Source organism: Ailuropoda melanoleuca, chromosome 16 (genome assembly GCF_002007445.2).
Source record: "Ailuropoda melanoleuca isolate Jingjing chromosome 16, ASM200744v2, whole genome shotgun sequence".
Classification (NCBI taxonomy): domain Eukaryota; kingdom Metazoa; phylum Chordata; class Mammalia; order Carnivora; family Ursidae; genus Ailuropoda; species Ailuropoda melanoleuca.
The window spans coordinates 45,534,502-45,558,648 of record NC_048233.1 but is presented as its reverse complement, the minus strand read 5'-3'; the positions used below and the strand labels follow the sequence as shown (position 1 = coordinate 45,558,648).

At 36.4% G+C, this 24,147-nt stretch overlaps 1 protein-coding gene across 8 annotated transcripts in view; it reads right to left on the bottom strand.

The window, feature by feature from the left end:
- Positions 1–1,935: 1,935 nt before the first annotated feature.
- USP47 (ubiquitin specific peptidase 47) overlaps positions 1,936–24,147 on the bottom strand; it is a 105,742-nt gene continuing 83,530 nt past the window's right edge. For 6 of the 8 annotated variants that reach the window (XM_034645734.1, XM_011232434.3, XM_011232435.3 and 3 more), the window contains 13 exons: positions 22,898–23,002; positions 20,628–20,835; positions 19,326–19,441; positions 17,187–17,306; positions 14,716–15,493; positions 10,140–10,315; positions 9,701–9,781; positions 7,861–7,976; positions 7,398–7,516; positions 5,257–5,387; positions 3,534–3,581; positions 3,315–3,445; positions 2,339–2,513 (listed from right to left, as the gene is read on the bottom strand). In XM_034645734.1, coding sequence (XP_034501625.1) covers positions 2,339–2,513; positions 3,315–3,445; positions 3,534–3,581; positions 5,257–5,387; positions 7,398–7,516; positions 7,861–7,976; positions 9,701–9,781; positions 10,140–10,315; positions 14,716–15,493; positions 17,187–17,306; positions 19,326–19,441; positions 20,628–20,835; positions 22,898–23,002 — 2,304 coding nt within the window. Of the gene's footprint in view, positions 2,514–3,314; positions 3,446–3,533; positions 3,582–5,256; positions 5,388–7,397; positions 7,517–7,860; positions 7,977–9,700; positions 9,782–10,139; positions 10,316–14,715; positions 15,494–17,186; positions 17,307–19,325; positions 19,442–20,627; positions 20,836–22,897; positions 23,003–24,147 lie in introns of all 8 variants that reach the window. The other 2 variants (XM_011232432.3, XM_034645733.1) reach the window with 2 other exon arrangements.

Genomic DNA, 24,147 nt, shown 5'->3' with positions numbered 1-24,147 from the left:
GTGCTCTGCCTCTTGGCTGATGGATCCTAATGGGATTCTCTGAATCTGAGGGAGGTGGAAGCACGTGAACTTCCCTCACGTACATGACCATTCCCATCACCACAAATCGAGTTTGGAAAGTTCTCCACCCCTTTGCTGAAATTGTTAAAGTGCAACATTGTGTTCTCGCTCTATCAGGCACTGAAAAGCAGGAAGCTTTAAAATTTTCTTTTCTATAATGAAATATATTTTCTTTACTCTTGGTATTTGCAGTATGCCTGCAATTAGAAGCAGCAAACACAAAAAACAAAAAGCAGGGCAGAAGGCACAGAATGAGGAGCAAGTGTGAGAATTTTACCATTTACTCTTACAGGAACACTAAACCAAACCAAACCCAAAGCCCATTTTGTTTACAATCAGCCTCTTCCGCTCCACAGAGTGGGTCCTCAAGAGCAGAAACTCTATTAACCCCTACGCTGCAAGTAAGTAGGCCTGTATTAGACCCAAAGAGCTGTCGTGTTACATCAGCAAATCCAAGTGATCCGAAAGACAACACACCACAAACGTTTCCAAGTTTTTCCTCTGAGAACACCAACTCCACTAATGCAAACTTGGAACATACTTCAGTGAAATTTAGCAGAATGCTACACAGCAGTTTACATGGAATAAAAATTAGCCAGAAAAATACCTTAGAAAAGATTTTCTCCCCCTGTGGATTTCAAGAAACTTTAAAGATAGTACGGAATTCTCAATTATTTTACTCAAACTACAGAGCCAACATCTGCTAATACTATTGTCTATCCTTCTTAAAAGGAAATAAGGTAAAAACCTGATTTTGAAATCTTGACAGGATCCTCCAAAGTTAAATATTAACATCTTTTCATCTCTCTTATGAGAACTTTACTGTAAGTGTACCTTACAGAAATAATTATTTAGTACATGTTACAAAATGTTAAAGAAAACCAACCTACTCTTAATCCAGATTCTTCATCCACAAAAATTTAATGACTAAAATAACACAACAGAATGAACAAATGTTTTATTGGCATGTTCATTGTTGTAAACAGCATCTGGCATGAAAAAGTTTTACCAAAACCTTTTTATTGATTTTTATAAATTAGATGGCATTTTCAAAATTTATGTAGAATTGTGTTCATTGAAGTCATATTTAGCAAAGCAAAAACTTGCCAATTCTAATAGACTTTGCAATGAAATCATGTTGACTGCAGCAGCCTGTGCCATGACCTGACTTACTAGCAAGTTTTTTCAACACAATGTTAAGACGCTTCCGCGGAGTTAAACTACATGTAACTACAAATCAACTCCAAAAATTAAAGTGGGACTTACAAGGATTCTAGAAGATTCAAACTTGAAGTAAATCTTCAAAAGTAAATGTACATAGAAAAACAACTGAAGCCGCTGAACAGAAAAACCTCATTAACAAGGGCAAATACAATCGTATGGGACCCAGCACTGAGGAACCTCACTGAGGATTACATTTACACGGACTGCTGTACTCCTCAATGTACACAAATGTACATCATGAGTGATATGTGGAAAGAATTACCACGGGAAATAGTTTAACTGCAATTATGAAAACTCAATAGGATCGATTTTATTTACATGCTGAATGAACGAGTGAAACGTATTCTCTACATCCATAACTTAAGTACAATCAGTTATAATTACAATATTGCAGCAATTTGAGCTGCTTCCTGCTGGGAGCGGTCTAAGGGAAACGTTTTGATGTTCCAGAATAATGTTCTTAATACTTTGCAAAAAATGAAACAAAATAAAAACACAACTTCACAATTCTTTACTGGGTTATGGCTGGTTCTAAGAATTTCTTTCTTCAGCTCCTGTTTTTGCTGCTTTCCAAAGGTCAACACACGTTGCATTTACTTCCGAATTGTCAATGAGGTAATGTGTGTATCAGTGAAATAAACAGAAAATTCATTCATTCATGGCCTTTGCACAGCTTTTATTATGAAGCTATGAGCATTCTGTTTGAGGCTAGTTTTACTAGCGGCTATGTGCACATTTGTCCGCAATAGAAGAAGTGTACTCATTCCCCTTCCCCCTTTTCTAGAAGCAGGTTTTGCTTTTTGTTTTTGTTTTTATTTTTTTTGCACATCCCTTTTCACTTTACAGTACATTTGACTATAGTGCACAACATGATTCCAAGTCAAAACAGTGGCCCATTGGGCACTGAGCTTCTGATTGGTGAAGGGCAGTCCAATCAGTGCTGGTGTCACTGGGTTACCCCTAACCATGTCCGGCCATAATGGCACTACACAGTAGCAGTGAACCATCTAATTAAAACCAAAAATCCCCCAGGGAAAATGCTACACTAGCAGAGTCAATCTTGAGTCAGATCTTTATTTGGTGCTCCATCCAGATATATTTTTAGTGCTTTCTCTTTCCGAGGTGAGTACGTTACACGATGTCCCGTCTTCTGGAGTCGACTGCTTTCTTTTTTCATCAGTTCATTTCTTTGCTCATCTGTTAACTCCATTAATTCCTCTGTTTTATCCCTGTTTAAAATATTAATTACATATTAGATCAGTATAGCCATCTGCCTTTATTGATTTATGCTTGAATGTTATAATGCTCCTTGGTGAGACAATGAAATTTGATTGTCATTGGTGAAGTTAAATAATCTCACACTAAGATGTCCTGGATTTCTAATACGTTTACTAACACAGCACTCACTTCTAAAAATGGCACAGAATAACTTCCATCCTATTACTAGTATAATAATAGCTATCACTTATTGAACATTTATATATAAACAGGTACTAGGCCAGTTTTTAAAAATGTAATAGCTCTAGTTCTCATAAAATCCTGCAAGGCCGACATCATTGTCACCATTTTACAGATGAGGAACTCGGTAAATAACAAAGCCCAGTCTGAACTCCTATCTGCCACAGGCTCCAATGACTATTTGGCTCTCTATCTGTGTTGGCTCCTACAGCAGTCACTTGCTACATGTGCCTACTGAATGCTTGAGACCTACTGGAAGTGTAACATGCACTATTTCTAAGACTTACTATAAGAAAAAGAATGTAAAACATCTCATGAGTGACTTTTTATCTTGACTGCATGTAACGATAACATTTTGGACACAGTGGGTTAACATATTTTACCAAAATTAATTTCGCCAGTTTATTTTTACTTTTAAGTGTGGCTACTAGAAAAATCCAAAATGTAATGTGTGGCTCTCGTATTAACTACTGATCAGGGCCGCTCCATACCCTAAACATAGGAAAACAAGATACTATGCACAACAAAAAAAAGTTACATCACTGGGAATCACAAACACATTGTAAATGTACCTATAAAATATGACTGCACCATCATCACAGATATAAAGAGGCCAGACATTCAGGGTAGAAACTTTAGGATTCCAGTCCAAATCCTGATGAATATCAAGGACAGAAATATCACAGGGAAAAGTTCCTCTACCCTAGGGGAAAAATGAACAAATGAATAAATCATGCTGTTAGCCATGTTTACTAGCTAGCACCCAAATGCAAACACTCTCAGGGCTTTACCTTGGCAAATTCAATATCTTCCAAAGGGATTCCACTGATTTCAGAAAGCTGTAAAAGGAAACATTTTATATAAGTTCATTAAAAAAAATAAATTTGCTAAAATAAGTCATCAACCTTTTAACCCACACAGAAATAGCACAATTTTTTTTCTTCAAAGATGTAATGTTTGATATGAAGTATTAGAAAAAAAGCAGAAAGAGGAATTGTCTTCCTTCCACCCTGCAAATGCCGTGCCCTGGAAATACCAATTTAGTATATTCCTTCCAGACCCTTTCCTATGCATATATAAACTACATCACATATTTCTAAAATACGTAAAACTACATTTATGAAACATCTCTACAGAATAATTTTATACAGCCTATTTATAAGAATAGGTTACAGAGTAACCTCATTCTCTTCAATAGCTTAATATGCTATTTTATTCCCTCCTGATGGACATCAAGTCTGTTTTTAATTTTTCCCAGTTAACAACGCTATACTATATACCTTCATGAATATCCTTGCATATTTCTGCAAACATTTCTTTTAGACTGAATTCTTAGATGTGGAACTGCACATCTGAAATGTTGATAATGCCAAACTAAAGCCTGAAAAAATTAAATCAATTTAACTACTTATCAAAGTTGTATGATATTGCCTGTTTTCCCCAAACCTCGATGACTGTAGGTATTTTTGATGTTCTAAATTTTCACCACTTTAAGAGGCAAAGAATGCTATTACTGTTTTAGATTTTTTTTTTTTTAATTTATTTGACAGAGATAGAGACAGCCAGCGAGAGAGGGAACACAAGAAGGGGGAGTGGGAGAGGAAGAAGCAGGCTCATAGCAGAAGAGCCTGATGTGGGGCTCGATCCCACAATGCCGGGATCACGCCCTGAGCCGAAGGCAGACGCTCAACCGCTATGCCACCCAGGCGCCCCTATTACTGTTTTAACTTGAATTTCTTCTTCAACAAATGGCCTAATCAAGTTCTTTGCCTATTTTAAAATTAGATTCTGTTTTAAATATTTTTCCCCTCTCTTGTTTTTTATCTTTGTTTATGGGTTGTTTAAAAAAAACTGGGGAGGAGGCTGTGTGTGAAAGGTTTATGCTTTTATGCAATCTGTCTTTTCTTTATTAGTTTCTGGTATTATGCTTACAAAGATCTTTCCAGGATATAAAAATATTTTCAATATTTTCATCTAGTACATTTATCATTTTATTTTATTTTTATACAGATTTAATATATTTAGGATTTATTTTTGTGTTTGGTGTGAATTATGGAAGTAAAATTTTTTTCTCAAGATGCTAATTGTCCTAGTACTGCTTATGCATAATCCACCCAATCCCTAAAGAGCCACAGAATTCCCACCTTTAAAATGAATAATGCAAAAGAGAACTTCATCTGGATTCTTTATTCAATTCCACATCATTTGGATTTTTAAAATATATACAGCAATTTACTCTAGTAACTTCTAACTAATCCTAATTACTCAGGATAAACTTGATCCAAGTAACTAAAAGTGAGGGTTCACTTCTGGATGGCCAAAAGCCAGTGTAATTTTTCAAAGCACCAGGAGCCTGAAGAAACAAGGAGAGTGTGTGACAAGGTGTCACAAGGTACGGAAGAGACAAAAAAAGAAAGGTTGCCATGTTAGTGTTTGGCACTCACTTCCTAGGCCCTCTCTTAAGCAACACAGAGAGAAACACGTGTTAGTTCAATTTGTTTAAAATGAACTTACCCTCTCTCGCAGCTCATCAACACTACTGCTTTCCAACACAACCTCCTGGAAGGGATCCAACTTCATCTCTGAAGGTCTCCACCTTCTTGACAGAACTGCAAGCTGGGACATGGATTTCATCTTCTCCACCCCTATGAAGATACAAGATTACGTCATCTTTCTCTTCTCTCTAGAGGTTCATACTTTGACTTTTTCTGTATTGCCTGACTATACAAAAAGGTTTGCTTCAAGTGTTATGCTTCGATAGTGGGCATAAAAGAACCCAATTATCCCAATGAGTTTTTGAGAATAAACTATTTCCTCTCTTCCCTCCAGTCTCTGAGGAGAATCCCTTACTCTTTTGCAAGCTCTCCTCCCTCCTGACCCCTGCTAGACACTGCTCTACCAACTACTCTCTTCTCTGGATTGCCAATCTTTGCCTGTTGGCTACTAGCCCACAAATCATCTTCACTTTATCTTCTTTCTTCACTCAGGCTACCATTAATCCTTCTTTTCATTTACTCAAAACTTAATGATTCTTCAACACCCAGCTCAATTGTCTCCTTTCTCTCTGGTGAACACAAGAGCAAGCCACTGATTTGGTCCTTCGTACCTATGATTTTGGAATTACAGGTTTGCAGTTCTGGTCCTCTTACAGACTATGCGTCTGGAGGGCAATCACCAGTTCTTATTCATTTTTGTAGCAACAGAGATTAGTAGTGTCTGGCAATTTATAGGTCAATAAATGTTTCTTAAATTTAATCACATGATTTATTTCTTACTTAACTATTTTGATGCTAAAATATAAACTGAAATGACACCGATGCAGGCACCCACCATCCAGAAACATCTCGCAGCTAATTCATCTCCATCCTTCCTAACAAGGGGAACATCTATGTCCTTCATAGTCTCTTCCTGGTCTACCCAAGCACAGTGATTATGCTCTGAGGCCCCGATTCAGAGAAGGAATCACAGTCTGGAGCACATGCCTCCACAGCATGGTAGACAGTGTCCTAGTTGTTCCTTGTCTCCCCCATTAACTTGTCACTTAATCATAGCTTTCGCAACTGAAATTTAAAACAAACTGGACCCAAAATATCCTGAAATAGGTGAGGTGTTAGTATTATTGAACCCTCTGAAAACTATCACAATTTTATGATATTTTGATTTCTATGGAGGGAAAAAAAGAAAAATCAAAATCTTTCTAGGCAACAGCAGTCACCAAAGAATATAGAACTGGTTGTTTCCTTGATATGATCTCCCCAAAGTCAACTTTTCTCCCACTGCCTCCTCCAAAAAAATCAATACTTTAAATGTTTCAGTGTTGAACATTAAAACCAGGAGGTGTGACAAACACAAGTCCCCTTCTAGGTTACTGTTACAGGCCGAACTGTGTCTCCTCAAAGAGACATTTAAAGTCCTATACCCTAGTACCTCAGATTATGACCTACTTTGGAAATAGGGTTGTTATAGTGGTAATCAAGTTAAAATGAGGTCATTAGGGTGGGCCCTAATCCAGCATGACCAGTGTCCTTATGATATGGGGAAATTCAGAAACAGACATACAAGCCCACAGGGAGCACATCATGTGCAGATGAAAGCAGAGATCAGGAGACGCATTTACAAGCCAACAAACACCAAAGACTGCCAAGCAACCATGAGAAGCTAGGAGAGGAGCATGGAACAAATTTTCCCTCACAGCTCTCAGAAGGAACCAACCCGACGGACACCTTGATCTTGGACTTCCAGCCTCCAGAACTGAGAGACAATAAATTTCCATTGTTTAAACCACCCTGTTTGTGGTACTTTGTTATGGCAGCCTAGGAAATTAATACAGTTATTGTTCTCAAAATCTCTGATCAATTATTAATACTACACCGTCTAACAAAATAAGCCATAATGAAGAAAGAAACTAAATAACAAACCCAGGTAAGAAAATGTTAGCAGAATTTTCTGTAAAAAGTACTAAAAATGCAACTCTGAAACTGCAACTTCTCTGTAAGGAAAAATTAATATTCTCAAAATTAGAGAAAAGAAATATTTAAAAGGTAAATGGAACCCAGACTAAAGACAGAAGAAAACTTGGTATGTGATAAAAAACTATAGGCTTCTAACAGTTCCAGAGCATTTCTGATATTTCCCCACAAAAATATGAATAATACCATCAAGAACTTCAAGGAAAACCTCCCAGTTGCTGGAGATATTAATATCTTCTTCATAAATATGATAATCCAAAAAGACAGTGCCAGGATTCTTCCACGTTTTTTTCCTTAGACGAAATCTACAAATGTGATAAGACATTTTAAACTATTGTATTTTGAGATTCTTAACTTAAAAAAATGACATGAATCTGACATCAAGAAAAAATGGACTATGTTTAAATAGAAAAGTCAAGTGGTTATTCATTAAAATTTGGAAAAAATATAATGAGATGCTCCTCAAACTTCAAGGAAGTTCAAAGAAATTCTCATAGTTTTGCTCAGTTCTATTAAAAATCAATCCCTATTACTAAAATTCTGAATAGTACAAGAATTAATTCTACTTTTAGAAAATTATACCAATCCATATCAACTGACCACACAGTCTCCCTTCCAATTGCTAATGATAACTATAATTGTACTTTACCTGTCAATACTGAGCTCTAAACCACACTGCTCCCTGAGTTGAGGAATTAATTCCTCTTTTGATTGCCGTACAGTCATTCCTTTAGCAAACACAGCATCTAGCAGAAACTTGCATGGCTAGGAATATAAACATCATCAGAGAACTGAATTACACATTCAAATAGGGATATACAAGGCATTTTATATGCACTTTATAGTGTGACAATTACAGGCCTGAGTTAGGAATCTATCTTCCTCAGTTCAAATCTTGGCTTCACTATTTACTAACTCTGCCATCTTGAGCAAGTTTACTTAACAAATATTTCTGTGCCTCCTTCTTTCATCTGTAAACTGGGGACAGTGTCTTCCTCACAGAGTCATTGTGAAGATTAAATAACATTCATATTTCTCTTTTTATAACCAAATGATCGCAATTTTTAAAGTAAAAAGCATCACTTTTATGGACTAAAATGAGGGAAATGCATACTAATTCTCCAATACATTTATTCATTGTCTCAGAAGGCACACTGTCTCTACAAACCCCAAATTTGGAAGAAACATTCACATATAAGAGATATGACAGATGCTCAATACAATATCTGTTGAACAAATGAAGGCATTTTAGGAAAAAATTATCCCCTTCCAGTGGCCCCTCTTTACCCATGGTTTTCCTTTCTGCCTTTTCAGTTACCTGTAGCCAACTGGGGTCCAGAAGCAAATGACCTTCCTTTGGACAAATCGTCAGAAGGCCCGTGACAGCCCAATACTACACTGTAACAGTCACAATGCCAATACTGCACTTGACCGCACAGGCATTTCATCATTTCGTATCACCACAAGAAGGGTGAATAGAGCGTAGTAAGATATTTGAGAGACCACATTTACAGAACTTTTATTACAGTACACTGTTAAAACTATGCTATCTAATTATTGGCAATTATTAATCTCTTATTGTGCCTAATTTATAAATTAAACCTTATCAAGGTATGCATGTCTAGGTAAAAGCACAGTGTATGTAGGATGTGGTACTCTCCACGGTTTCAGGCATCCACTGGGGGGAATCTTGGAACATATCCCCTGTGGATAAGAGGGGGCACTATTACATTTGCTGTTTGGTTTTCACTTGTCTAGGTCCTCAATAAGATGTTACAAACATCCTGAAAACAGGGACTCTGCTTTTTTCTTCTGGGTATATGCCATAGCTTGGCATCTGTTGTATGACCGTGGGCACATTAGATGATTTCTTTGTGCCTCAGTTTCTTTATCTGTAAAATGGGAGTGATAAATAGTACTCATATCATAGCTAACTGACGAGGATTAAAGGAGTTGATATCTGCAAGCATATGGTAAATGCTACTAGGTCATTGCTTGCTAAATAATAATGACTCTGAACACCGCAAGTCCTACGTAAGGGCTCTATAGATCGACTGCCAGCCTGCGCTTCATGACCCTGCACCACATGGTCATTTCTAAAGAACAGGCACAAACAAATCCCCTTTTAAAAGCAGAAGTTTTTGCCTCACTCCAGCACTTGTAACAACACTATAAAGCAGAGGGATGGCAAAAAAAGGCCTGAGAGCCACCTCATCTGCCGCCTGTTTTTGTAAATACAGTTTTACTGGGACACAGCCAACCGCACTGGTTTATATACTGTCTGTGTCTGCTTTGGTCCTGCGGGGGCAGAAATGAGCAGCTGCAACAGAGGCAGAATGGCCTGCACAACTACAGTATTTTCTGAGAAGAGTGTGCTGGCCTCTGCTTTAAAGAGGTAAAAAGAAATGACTCATCATCAAATCTCTGCACTGTATGTTTTCATTAACTACCAAAAGTGACCTTACATTGTTCTGAAGGGTATTACTTACCTCTTGTTCATTGACCAGAAGCTGGTACACTTTAACTCTGTATTCTCCTTTTTTAAGTGCTCTCCCCAGTCTAATTGTAATCTATAAATAAAAACATTTTTTTTAGATGTATTAACTCAGCAGAATAAACAACCCATTCTCCCCACATTGTTTAGTTTGGTCTTCAAAAATTCTCTAGATTATGGATTCTTTGAGAACACATATATCTTTTACCTCTGATTCCCAGCACCTAGAACAGTAACTGACACACAGTTAACATTTAACAAATGTTTGTTAGATGAATGAAGAGAAACAACAGTAAAAACAAATAATCACTAAACATAAAAATAAAATGACCCTTTTAGGGTTATCTCTTTCACCTTACTTGGAAACAGGGCAAGATGTTCTCAAATCTATCATTTAAAACAGACTCTAATTATTCAAAATTATTTTAATCAACCTTATTGTCATCTGAAAATGATGAAAGTGTCTCATTCAGTCGGACGCTCTCAAACTCTTGATTGCTGGCATACACTCGAAAGACCTTGAAGTGAGAGGACAAAACTCCAACAAAGGGCTCTAAATGTTGTTTGAAAGCGGCCAGAGTAATTCTTTTATCAACATGCACCATCAACCCTAAGTACAAAAAAACCAAAACAAAACAGAAACAAAAATGTAAAAGAAACCTCTTAGGATATAAATAAAACAGATCATTTGCATTTTATTTTACTGTAAGCAGGAAAAAAGTACCCCCTTTCAGTTATTTGACTTTTAGCTCATACACAACATGGAATGGACAAAAAACATGGACACTGAGCATATGATAGAATCCAACAGCTTCAAATGTTCAGAGATATTTAAGAACTTATTTATTTATTTAGGCTGCTGAATTCCAAACCAAGCTTCCAGGAATTCTTTTCAATTACACACGTTTCTAGTTCTACGCAGTAATAACGTGGCTCTGGCCGGGCTCCACCCCTGCCTCTTCTGCTTCCCGTTTCGCTATGTGACGGGTAGCAAGCCCCCAGCCTCATTTAAACAACGGAGAGAATAGCACCTACCTCATGGGATTCCTGGGGGAATTCAATGAGGTAATAGGTCTATCATGCTCTTAGCACAGTGCCAGATATCTAGTAATTGCTTCAGAAACTGTCAGTAAATCTAGTTCTGGGATTTCTACTAGAATAAAAATGCCACTAGCATATGAGGATGTCTGTTTATCATGTGGTTGGACTGTAATAGGAAGAGTATCTAAATGAATCTTCCTCCCAACTTCCCATAAAAGCTCTCTTGGCATTGTAACAGGATTGTTTTTGGTGAGCTTTATTTTTTTTCTAATACTTACTACTCTTTTGTCCTTTATAATAAGCTACTCATGAACATACTTCTGGAATATTTTTATTTACTCTGGTCTTCATATTAAAAGAGCAATTTTTCTTCTTCATTTTTCTCTTTCTCTTACAATAGGCAGTACAGAATACACAAGCAGCATGCTGCCATAGGCCCATGGATCCTGTAGCCATAAGCCTCTCTCTAGGGTAGGCTTTGGTTTTCTGTGAAATTTACATCACTAATCAAGGATGAGACCCTAAAACACGCCTGGTTTATGTTCTCAGGTCATCCCAACTTTTGGGATGAATTTTTGAGTGGACTTTTTCAAACAAATTAATGTTCATTTACTGTTTTCCTGGTTATAAGATTCAGATCCACTATAGAAAAGGTGACAAGAATTAGAATAGAAACATGGTGATGAACTTTTTTGTTATAAATACCTTTAATTTCTTTATAATGTCCATTTCTAAACTTTAAGGAGTGCCCCTAAATGTTAATAATCCAGTTTTTGGCAAATAAGCCTCTATTTATACTACCCAGCAGGTGCAGCATTTCTTGAGAAGGATATAACGAAAAAATCACTTGATTAGAAATCAGAAAACAATGACCAGATTTCAGCTTTGCAACTGCTGCCTAATAAATGGCTATCAGTAAGTAATCCAATGTCTCTGAGCCTCAGTATTCTCAGGGGATCATTACACCAGTCTCGTTGATTGCTGTTACAACAGATGCAGTAAATTCTAAATCATTACTCAAATAATAAGCTTTTACAGCCATTTCAGTTTCTGGGATAACCTGTAGTAATTATCACAGGGAGACACAAGTGTTTGTTGGTTAGATGTAGTCCAGTCTGGTGATGAGGACAAGGTGGTTCTGCAGTGAAACAGCCTGGATGAATGAATTCCTGCCTCCTCCTTGTACATTAGATTTGTGACTCTGACTTAACTTCTCTGTACTTCAATTACCTCTATTCTAAAATGGAGACAAGAATATTTATAGCCTCATGTGTTTTGAGGTCAGTATATGTAAAATGCTTAATATAGCCCTGGCCAAAATTGATGGCTTAACTGATTGGTTATACTTATACCATCATACCATTTTTCCTATTTACCTCTTCAAAGAGAAGAGTTCAGTCTTTTCACAGTACAACCTCAAAATATCTTTAAGGTTTTTCTTTTTCTTTCCTTTATGTATTTCTTGAACGAGGTGGTAAAGAAATTGTACAAAGAAATTTTCAGTGCAAATGCACTGCCATTTTTATTACCTTGACCTCCCTGTCTATACCTGAATGTCTGGAGACTGCCAACTAGGTCACAGCTGAACAGTATTTTCAGAGAAAGGTTCTATAATCACTCCCTGAAGCAATTCCTGGATTACAACAGATAGCTTAAAGACCATCCCTTTAAGTGTATTTCAGTTATTACCTAAATTAATTGCCTATATAGAATGTCATTCTTCAGGTATCAAGTTCTTTGTCTATTATACCTTGCCGTTTCAACCCTCTGCAGAATCTGTATTATATCCATTATCCATGTTACCCAAGCACCTACATTCAGATCACCGAGAAACTGTGATGAGCCAGCCTTACTTAGTACAGACTCCTGAAACACCTGGCTGCTGGCTGTCATCCCTATCCTCTCCCTCTAAGCCAGTTTCCATGATTTTCACTTTTTCTTTTCAAACACAAACAAGCTTTCTGCGTAGCTTCTGAAAGCTGAAATAAACTGTAGTAAATGGGTTCTCTTGATCATGTTTACTATTTCAGTAAACGCTAGTAAATTAGTCCACTATGAATTTCCAAAAAGGTGGAATGAGACTCCTCAGACTATAATTCTAAGTATTCCCATTAAATTCTTAAGTTTGAGACTCTCATGCAGTCAAATATCCAGCACATCATTATAAAACAAACCACTTGAAAGAAATTTCTAACCTCTTCCTAAAGAGGAGCTACTTTTAATTTTTCCAAAGCCCTAAGAAGGGTTGAGGAGGGTCAGAAAGCAAGTAACAGTAGCTACTAGCTATTTTTACTTTACTATGATGTGAGGAAAGTAAGGGACCGTGGTAGCAGCTACGAGGTGGAGGAATGCACCCCAGGCTTACAATCAGAATTTCTGAGTTTGACCCCAGCAATGTGACCCACCAGCTGTGTGACCTCTGGCAAATTATTTTAGCCAGTTTGAACCAGTTTCTTCATCAGTGAAAAGTGTCTAACAACATCAATTTCACACAGTTGTTATGAAGTAAAAACTCCACAGGAAGTTAAAGCATTACTAAGAGTTTCTGTCTCCACTGGGGCTCACCAACCATAGTTTCCCACTTGAGGTTTCTGCAAGATATGTATATGGATGCCACATGGTTTCCGTGTTATTTGGAACTAGTTAAAAACACAAATTTATGCATTTTTACAACTGATTCCATAATTTCTACCACTTTTAAAAGACTAAATTTTGAGACTATAAGCATCATAGCACTTAACTTTTACACTGGTTGTGTCTTCTCCCACCAATGAAACGTAAGGCTGCAGCTCTGTCATCTCTACTTCTAAAATCTACATGGGGCCTGGCACCTTGAATGGATCCAGAAATATTAACTGGGTGGGTGGAAACGGATGGATAAAGAGTGGGACTTCCTTCCCACTGTTACAAAGGTAAGGGAGCAAAGGCATTCAATTCAGACTGAAATTGTAGTAATGGTTCCACTACTTACTAGCTCTAAATATACTTTTGGGCAAGTCATTCATCCTCTATGAGCTTCAGTTCTCTTATCAAATGAGAATATCAATATTTGCTTTATTAATCTCATACAAGCTTCAAGTGAGAACAAGTGTTTTGAAAACTAAAATATAAAAATATAAGGGGTAATATTAATATCGGCATTGTTAAAGACTAATGCAAAGTATTTATTTTTTGAGCTATCCCTTATAAACCTGAAGGAAAATTTTGTATATTGAACCTGGTTGTCCTGCTAATTCTCTAGCTGTTTTAGTCTGATGTTTTATAACAGTTGTTTTATTTTTAATGTTGGTGTGTTTTTGTTGTTGTTGCTTATCCCAAAGGCCAAACTGACAGATCTCTTCAATCTTTTTGTGATTATACAATTGAGAATGTCTAGTTTATACTCTGCCTGGAGCTCACTTCATAGTATCACCTTTCCCCCCCTCCAAAGTATCAACTTAAAGCCCTTTCCCTTTTCTGACTTTCCCAGTTAATTATGGACTCTTTAAGGGGTGTGGGAAGGGAGTTATCTGCATTGTGGGATAAAGAAAAGAGAGGGGATGCACAAATAAAAAATTCTCCTGGGCAGTGAACATCAAATTTTCTAGTGTCTGGTTCTTTCTTTTTCTTTTTGGTATATTATTTACTCTTTAAGCTATTCCTTAATTTTTTACTTAGTACTTCTATCATAATTCTTTCCTTTAAAAAATTCTTAGTTCTTTCCTCTTTTTCCCTTATCTTTCCCCAAAGCTGTGACGTCACTGCTGTCACAGGTCTGATGTGTTGCAGAGGTCCAAGAACACTTGCTACTAAATACACCGAAAATGAAAGCAAAGGCAACAGAGGACATTCTTATAATCCAGGAAGTTACGGGTGGTCTTAGAACAAAGTACCTAACTCTTAGCTGATTCTTTTCTTAAATAAAAATTTAAATAAACTGAGAAAACAACTGGTGCTGTTCGAGAAGCCTTTTTCTTTCTAAGTACATACATTTATGTCCTTCCCCAGAACCTTCGTCTGCAGCATAGGGTTCTGCCTTGAAATACATGTACTGTATTTCTCCCCTGCTCTTGCCACTTTCATCGTATTCACTGTCAGTTCCAGAGTCTTCCTCTGCTGTATCCCATGTCTCTTTTTTCCCTTCATTTGCTTTCGTTCTTCTACTACTCGTGATGCTGTGAGAGTCAAGTCCATTAGCCAAAGGAATCTGAGCACTATCTGCATTGCACAAAGTGTCACTGCTATGACTGGAGCTAAGAATGTCACTGTCCACTGAACTTGTACTCCTGTCATTATTCACATCTGAGTCTGACCGTTCTTCAGACTGAAAATTTTCAGGATCAGAAGTCTGAATATGCTGTTCAAGGTCTCTATTGTCCACTGATGCTGACGAGTCCCTCTCATTGAGAGGTGATTCTATGTTTTCAAAGTCACTGGTCTCAGTACTTTTGCTGCTGTCCCCATTATCTCCATCTTGCTGCTGCTGTAGTGACAAGCTTTTGAGTTTTTCAGTGCTTTCTTCTAGAATAGCTTCCACAGACTTTAGGCTCCCCACAGGTCCTTTAACTCTTTCACAGTCATCATCCACATTACCAGAATCACCCCCAGCTTTCTGGCATGCTGTCCTTTTGGAATAAGATCCTGGGGACTGTTCAGGTAACAAAACAAATAATCTGATCGTATTTGCATGACGATCCAGGAGTTTCCACAAATGAGAGTCTGTAAAGGCCATCTGGTAATCCAAAGTCTCAGAACTTTCAACAAATACCTAAATAGTAAGCCAAAGAGTTATATTACATCATTAATTTTAGTGACATTAATTCTCATTCATCATATCACCTCAATACAAGACAGTGCATAGTAAGTTGTAAAATTTGGGAAAATAACATTTCTAAAGGGAACGCATACTGTTTTTGGAGACTAAATAAAATTAATATTATGTTCTTCATATGTCTTTGTAATTAGCCATAAAACTGCTAAGACAGATGGGACACACACACACACGCATATACACACATCTGGTTTATTGGGTTGCCCATTTTCAGAATGTTTTTGTACTCCGTATCTTGCCCATTAGGAAAACAAGTTTCACACAAATACAGATAGAGGAACATGTATAAAGACACGTTGGGAATGCAATACCAAAATCCAGATTATAGAAAAAAAAATCTAATGGACAAATGACTTGATTCTAGAGCAAATAAATGGCAAGGATATAAACACACATGGGGGAGCTTTAGATTAAAATAAACTTGAGAGGTAGATCATGGACTTTATTTGGATCCTATCTGAACAAACAAATCTTATTAGAAAAAAAATACAAGATAATCAGGGAAATCTAAATATTGACTAGATATCAATTGATAATTAAGGCATTTCTGTTAGTTTTCTAGATGTAATAATATAATTATGGTTATGTTTTTTAAAAAGTTCTCACCTTTTAGAGATATATATTCAGATTATTTATAGATGAGATAATATTTCATTGGGGGGATGTTTTTCAAATAATCTGGGGGAAGTAGGTGGTTAAATATAAATCAAACGAGAGTCGATAACTATTCAATAAATGCTACAATCAGGACTACTAGCTGACCATTTAAAGAAAAAAAGTGTGATCCCTCCCACTTTTCACCCTAGAACAGCATTAGGATGGATTAGAGATTTTAATGACACACAAGCACTGTGCAAAAGTATCCAAAGAAAACAGAGGTGAATAAAAATTACACACTGGGAATAATATGACAACACTAAAAAAGGTTAAATGAGATAAAAGACTCGAGACTGCATTAAGATGAATGAGAATGAAAAAGGCAATAAGTAAAACATGGCAAACAAGGAAAATTTTGGATACAATTTATCTAGAGTAAACTGATGGCTTAGAAATAAACACACAGGAAAAATGATAAATGATAGAACACATAATGGTATCAAGAGGTGAAACAAACAGACCTATGTGAACTTTCTCTTTTCTATCAGAGATAAATAAGTAGAGAAAGGGAATAACATTGGGTGTACCCAAAATGACAATCTTCTCTAGAGTAGGCATGTCTCTAACTTTCACCATGAAGTACTGCTTTATGGGAGAAGCTCAAGAATGAACATAACATAATTCACAGAATTCAGAGGACATGACTGTTGTGGATAGAAATAGTAAGTCTTCACCAAAGAGGCAGGACTAATCTGTGGCTTGAAAAGTAAGTGTAAGGAGAGGAGGAAGAGCTCTGCAGGTGGGGGTAGCTCATGAACAAGACATAGAGAAGAACCAGCAGGACTGATTGAGCAGGACGGAAAGAAGCCTGATCTGATCAATTACAAAGGAAGATGATTGTTGAGAGGATGGGAGAATTCAAAAGGTAAATTAAAGACAAATAGTGGATAGCTCTAGAGGCCAGCCTTAAAATATAAAACTTAATTTATTATAACCAGCATAGAAAATAGTAACGAACAACTAAAAGACGTACCTTGTTACTTCTAAAAAACCCTTCAGCTTTCAGGGTCTTACTGGGCACAGTGAGAAGACGTAGGTCATTGTAGCAGCGTTCCAGCACTATCCTCATTGTTTCGGCAGGTAAGTGGATGGCCTGTAATGGAAGTGATTTGATGAATAAGGACTCACAAGGATAATTCTGCTTGACTTGGAAATGTGGACAATGAGACACTGCTGAATTCTTCTTTAAAACAACAGAAAGAAAATTCAAAGAAAATAATCTTTGTAGAGGTTTATAAAATTTTTAAGAATCTCGAAAACCTTTAGTCTTATCCGTTAATTATACTGTAAATTAGGTGAACAAAGTGATATGTAGGCTCTGAAACTATTGTTAAGGTAACGATTTTTCACTGAAAATTCTATTCCTGTCATGCTTGCAAAGTAAATGAGGTGGAACAACGAAACAGAATAACTGACTCTGAGAGTGGATGTCAAACCAATACCTGTTTAACTTCTCAACTTTCAATGGGTTATTCTGTATTCTGTGAAGAGCTGTTAATACTTTTACTACATCATTTTTCTTCTGTGTAAAATGATATTAATTAATAGGTAAAATTTGACATTATTCTAAAATTACACATCCTTAATTTGAGGTATCATAGCAATTTCACAAGAAATGAGCAGACAAAAAAATTTGTTTTAAAAAACATGATTAGTTTTCAATACAACTAATAATAACTAATTCTTAGGCAGTCCAGTTATACTTTAACCATTGCATTACTTGGCAACATATTTTGTGACTGTCTTTATTCTCTACAGACATATTTTTCCCAACAAAATTACTAGCTTTTTCAGGGACAGGAACATCATGTGTTTCTTTTGTATTCTACCTCCGGACTCATACTCTAAACTGTAATACAGAGCAAGTACACTAATGTAGTCCTTTTATGAACAATTTAATTGTAAAATGTAACTCCAAAAAGCGTGATTTGTCTCCTCCAATTATTACTCAGGCAGAAGTGTTAGAAGTTGTTGCTTTGTTAACATAGTAATAATTAAAACCCAACTTCTATATAATACTTAACAATTTTTTCCCCGACAAACAAAGCATTTATTTGTTCCATTAACAGTCACAACAACCCTGCTAAAGGAGGCATTAAAAAACCCCGAAGAGATGAAAGACGATACTGTCCTAAGATCAATGACTGGAAAGTGGATCAACTGCTTGGCTTGCTATTACTGAACAATTTCCACTACACCGAGGCATCTGAATGTACAGCTTAAGAACCCTGAAATTTTACCTATGTTTGTGTGCTCAATGTTCCACAGAGTACAGTATACCAGTACACCACTGTATTTGGAGTGGACTAGCTTTCTGTCCAAGGAAATTTGAACGTTCTCATCATACTTTTCCAGCCCCCAAATTCTGAATGAGTCTATGTTATCACTAACTCATTGAATGTGGTCCCTATTTAATTTATCACCTTCCCTGTCAAATCTGCTCCCCCACACTACTCTTCTACTTCTATCACGAGATCACTACACCTTTGTGGTTACCCAATTTTGCAACTCCTCAGGTCATCTGTGCTCCTTCCTGCCTTACTCCAACCAATCACAACTCTGGCAGATTCTATTCATAGAATTGTTCTAACAATCTACACCACCTCTCATTTCTGGTCCTATGCCTTCACCTGCATTATTTCAACAGCCTCCTCATCTACATTCCTGACTCCCCGCTCCTTCCATGTGGAACACTAGTCTAGTGTCACCAGACTTAACCGTTGTACAGCAGAGCTCTCATTATACCACTGCTGCACTTAGGAAAACAAACAAATATCCTACTTCCTATTGCCTACATCAAATAGAGCCCATCCCTTTGTGTTTACTACTTAAAGACCCTTCATGAAATAAACTACCTTCTATTTCTAGTCAGGTACTTGACAGAGATCCAGCCAAACACATGGCCCTTGCTAGGTGCACTCGCCTCACACTTCCTGACCTCCATACTTCGGTTAACTGGTGTCTTCCACTCGAAGTGTCCTCCTCTTCTAATGATACTTGTCTCCCGCCAGTAAATATTAAATTAGTTCCTATACCTTACTTGTAACTATCACATAATGCTTTATACAGCACAGGTACTCACAAATAGTCACTGACCGATTTTAAAACTTACCTTTGAAATAAGTTGTTTGAACTCTGTGACTGTTTGATTTAAGTAAGCACGGACGGTGACAGGAGCAGCTACCGTTTCTGCCTTAAGATCAACAACATGAACTTTCACCATCACTTCTGTCCCATTTGAAAAACATAAAAACATAACTGGAGGTTATTTTTTAAAATAGCTTTCATATGAGCACCGCACTTTTCATGTGTTTCCAATAGATGGCAAAGATAACGTTTTTCTAATTATCAAGACGGTCAACATACAATGTTATGCATGTATATAATACAAGGTAAAACTTCTCTTTCACAATTTATCACATTAAAAATAACTACAAAGAAATGAAAATGAAGCTAATGAAAAAGTTCTCGTACATCTCTTTAAAACAATGACAATAGTCAAAATATGATTTTTTAAAAAAATACATGCTTTGTTTCCTTGTAAAACATAACACAGTCAAATTTATCAAGCATATTAAATATATCCAAAGTTCCAAAATACAGACCCAAACCACAACACTAAATAAATATACATAACCAGAAAATGCAAAACAAATTCTAAATGGGACACAGCAGCCCTACCTGCTTTTGAACAACCTTCATTATATCATCGCTTAAGACCTTGTTCATAATCAAAGACTTCCTCTCTTCAAAATATTCCCTACATCCTACAGAAAATTCTGCTTTGGTTTACATGGTTTGTTTTTTTCACTTAAATTCTTCATATTACAATTTAACCCTACAGAAAGGGTACAGCTAGGGGCCTGGTATTTTGCTTTCCATATCAGTCTCAAAGAAAAAAAACTCCCAAGATATTGAGGAATGTGATAGGTTTAATGAGAACAGAAAAAGCTGAAGTTCCTGGGACCTGTAGAAATGGAGAGGATGAAGGAAAAAAAAAAGAGCATTGGCAGTGATGGCTTATAAAACCTCCTCTTCAAGAAGACTGAAAAATAGACTCTACTTCTGAGACTTAATGGGAATGTACTTTTTTTGGACCAGAGTCTTCTCTCTAAGTAGAGGGAGTAGGGAACAAGAAGGGAGAAAGGAGGATGATTCAGTACTGAAAGAGAAAAATTCCACTGAAAACTAAAAGTTAAAAAAACCCTATTTTTAAAAATTTTGTGTATAGCTCTTTGAAAGTAACCTAGAACTTAACCGCAAACTTGTTGCTGAATACTTCTTAACCTATCAGAATTATTCTGCATCTTAAGAATATATAAAAATTTAAAATTAAATTAATTTCTATTAACAAAAAACCTTCTCATGAAAATTTTAAGTTAAGTACAATTCAAAATACCATAAAACTCTTTACCTCCAGGTTTATAAGACTGGAAAACTTGATCAGGCTTTCTTGTCTCCAACAACAGATCAAACATATATGTTGACTTGACTCCTCCTAGTAGAAGTCCCATTGGCGTATCTTCTTCTCCTTCATACGATCGTTCAAGATAATCATGAAACTCGTCATATTTAACAAGGCGACAGCAATCCATGGGTATGACCTCTTCTAAATCCATCATCTAAAAGAAAATGACGCCCAAGAAAAAAGAAAAAAAATATATATGGTATTTTAGTCTGATGTGTAATTACACTACCAAGAGGTTCTAACAAACAATATAATCCATATATTTATGATTTGCATCAGAGCTCAAAGACATCAAAGTTAAAGGCACAACTTCAATGCTATATTTAAATAACCATTATTTCATTATCCCCCAAATCATACAACTTATACATCAACAAATTTTGAAGACATTTCTGGTTTTAAAGAAAGTTAACATCCTAGTTTTTAGATGGACTCAAAATCAATGTATTTTAAGCTATTGCACTGTAATCGCTAAGCTGGAACCAGGGAGAACGACCAATGAGAATATGTGGCTTCTGTTTATGAATCCAATCTGGAGAAGAACTGGTGACTCATATGTCTGGGTCTGACCATCTTGCTAAGTGAGGGGGACAGCATGCCTCGTGGAGTCACCACAGAGGCCACAGCTTGTGTCTCCCATGCGCCACCCCGCAGCTAGCTCCCTTTCCCGATAAGCCTCCCGTGTACCTGCAGCTCAGGGCACAGGAATTTGTCATAAATTCCCCTCTAGCTCATGTCACTGGTAGATGGCATACTCTGGATGCAACATCTCTTAAGTGAAAAATGAACTGCCTGGAGACACACAGGATTACTTCAAAGTATTTCATACTTATTTAAGGTTTGTGATTATGACTTTCAAGAAAAACAGTAAATCTTGATGTGTGTCCCCACTGACCTCTATTCACCCCCCAATTAGAGATCTCTTTCTGGTACATAAGACTGATTTATTTCTCTCTTCTGTTTGTTTGATTCTTTATATTTATGAACTTTTACTTCCTATTTTTAAGACAACGTTTTTTTTCCTTCCTGTACTAAAAACTGCTGGAATATAAACTACTGTTACTGCTATCACTGATTGTAAAACTGTTTAGGTAAGATGTTTTCTCCAGCTTAGTCTCATTTGGTTTCACTATTGTTTGCAAAGATGATGCTTGGAGTCCACCACTGTATTTACAGGATTTTTACTTTTAATGAGGTAAATCCAGAACCATCCACCCATTTTACTGTTTGGTCATTCATTTACTCATCCACATACCCATCCAAATTTTGATTCTCCTGCACACCAGGTAAAAGTACTGGAAATGCGATTGTGAGCCAAACCAGAACACTCTTTGCCTTTGTAAGTGCTTACAGCTTAGTGAGGACCAGTGGCATTAATTAGAATAGTCACACAATCAAGTGTGGATCACACTGAGAAACAATGTCGGCTATCTTGTGTACTACTTTTAGTTCTCTCATTGGTTCTATATATAAATTATAAATGAAATGATGCAGTATGCAATTTTTTCTCTAACGACTTTAATTTCATTTCAATGATGTTAGTATTTATATGGAAAGGGCAAAAAATATTTTTAATTTCAAGTATTACAGATGACATTTAGAATAATCTCTTTAAGAATGCTTCCCTTCCAATTTGCCTTTCAAAACCCACTAATAACTTTCCATTAGTCTTAGAATTGCAAACTTCTACTCACACAAAGTCTCTAATTTGATTTTATGCTACTCTATTCTCGTTCAAGACAATCTGAACACAATGTCCCTTTTTTCAGTTTTCTGATCATGCCAGCCACGTCCTCACCTCAGTTTTTATATATGTTGTCATCTCTACTAAAATATTCTCCTCTAACCTTTTGCATAGCTGTCTCCTCATGGTTAACATCTCAGGAGAAATAATCTCAATATATTACTGATTTATTTTATAGCATCTAAACAATAACATATTTGCAAATTGTGGAAGGCTCTCAATACATATCCGCTAAATGAATGAAAAGAACAAATCAGTATTTTTGTTTCTAATTCTAATTCTTGTTCTACAAAACTGAACTGGCTTTCAGAATGAGATGTAAACTACACGCTTGAGAGAGAGATGCTGTAAATGGGCTATCAACATGACTGCAAGTGCCTGTATTACTACTGACTCTAATAACAATTTTGAAAAAGATGTTAATACTGTTATCTGAGATATTGATACTGTCCAACAGTGCAATTAAACATACCTTATAAGCCATTTCTACTGCTTCCTTTAATGTCTTATCCTTATGAACTTCTAATTTATTTTCCATCATTACTTGTTTCACAGGATGCAAACAGAATAATTTTATCTAGAAAATGTAAATTATCATCATTACCTCAGCAGGTCATGAATCAAAACATAATTCTTTTGTAGACAGCATTTTTTTCCTAATAGTCAAAATATTGCAATTTTTAAAAGATTTACTTATTTTAGAGAGAGAGAGTGAGAGAACGAGAGAGAGACAGCAATAGACAGAGTGAGAGGGAGCGAGCAGGGGAGGGGCAGAAGGGGAGAGAGAATCTCCAGCAGACTACCAGCTGAATGCAAAGCCCGACACGGAGCTCGATTCCACGACCCTGAGATCAAATCAAGAGTAAGCTGCTCAACCGACTGACTCACCCAGGTACCACAAAATATTGTAATTTTTAAAAAAGATTTTATTTATGTGAGAGAGAGTAAGCGAGAGAGAAAGAAGGAGCAGGGAGAGGAGCAGAGGGAGAGGGCGAAGGAGACTCCCCGCTGAGCAGGGAGCCTTATGTGGGGCTCAATCCCAAAACTCTGGGTTCATGACCTAAGCCGAAGGCAGACGCTTATAACTGATTGAACCACCCAGGTGCCCCAAATATTGTAATTTTTAAAAAACAGAGTTGAGATCATTCTCTCCCATGTCTATTTTTCTCAGTAATTGATAGTGACTCTGTCTCATAAAAAAAGAACTCAAAACATTAATTTTAACAACTGTACATTTCTTAATAAGCATGTATCACAATTTAAATAATCATTCTTCTACTGATGTACATTCAGGTTGTTTCAAATTTTTCTCTAGTTTGGAAAATATCGTGATGAATGTCCTTGTGATGAAAATTTTTATAGCATGCATGATTATCTGATTAGGTATTTCCTTAAGAGAATTATATAAAAATACATAAATTTGCTTAAGGCTCTTGATAAACTCTGCTCAATTTCTATGCAATAAGGTCTTCAGTTTATTATTCTTGTAGCAGAATGTGACAATGTTTATATCATTGTAACCTTACCAGCACTGAGTACTACCACTACATGTTAGTGTTTTTTAATGCATAAAATAAAACCATATCTTACCTCAGTAATATAGTTAGTTACATTGTTTAATGATCATGATAGTATAACTGCCTGAAGAATCAACCAATGAGTATATCATGAGAATTGCAGTCAAGCAAACTTCAATAGCACTTTTTAATTAAAAGTAAAATT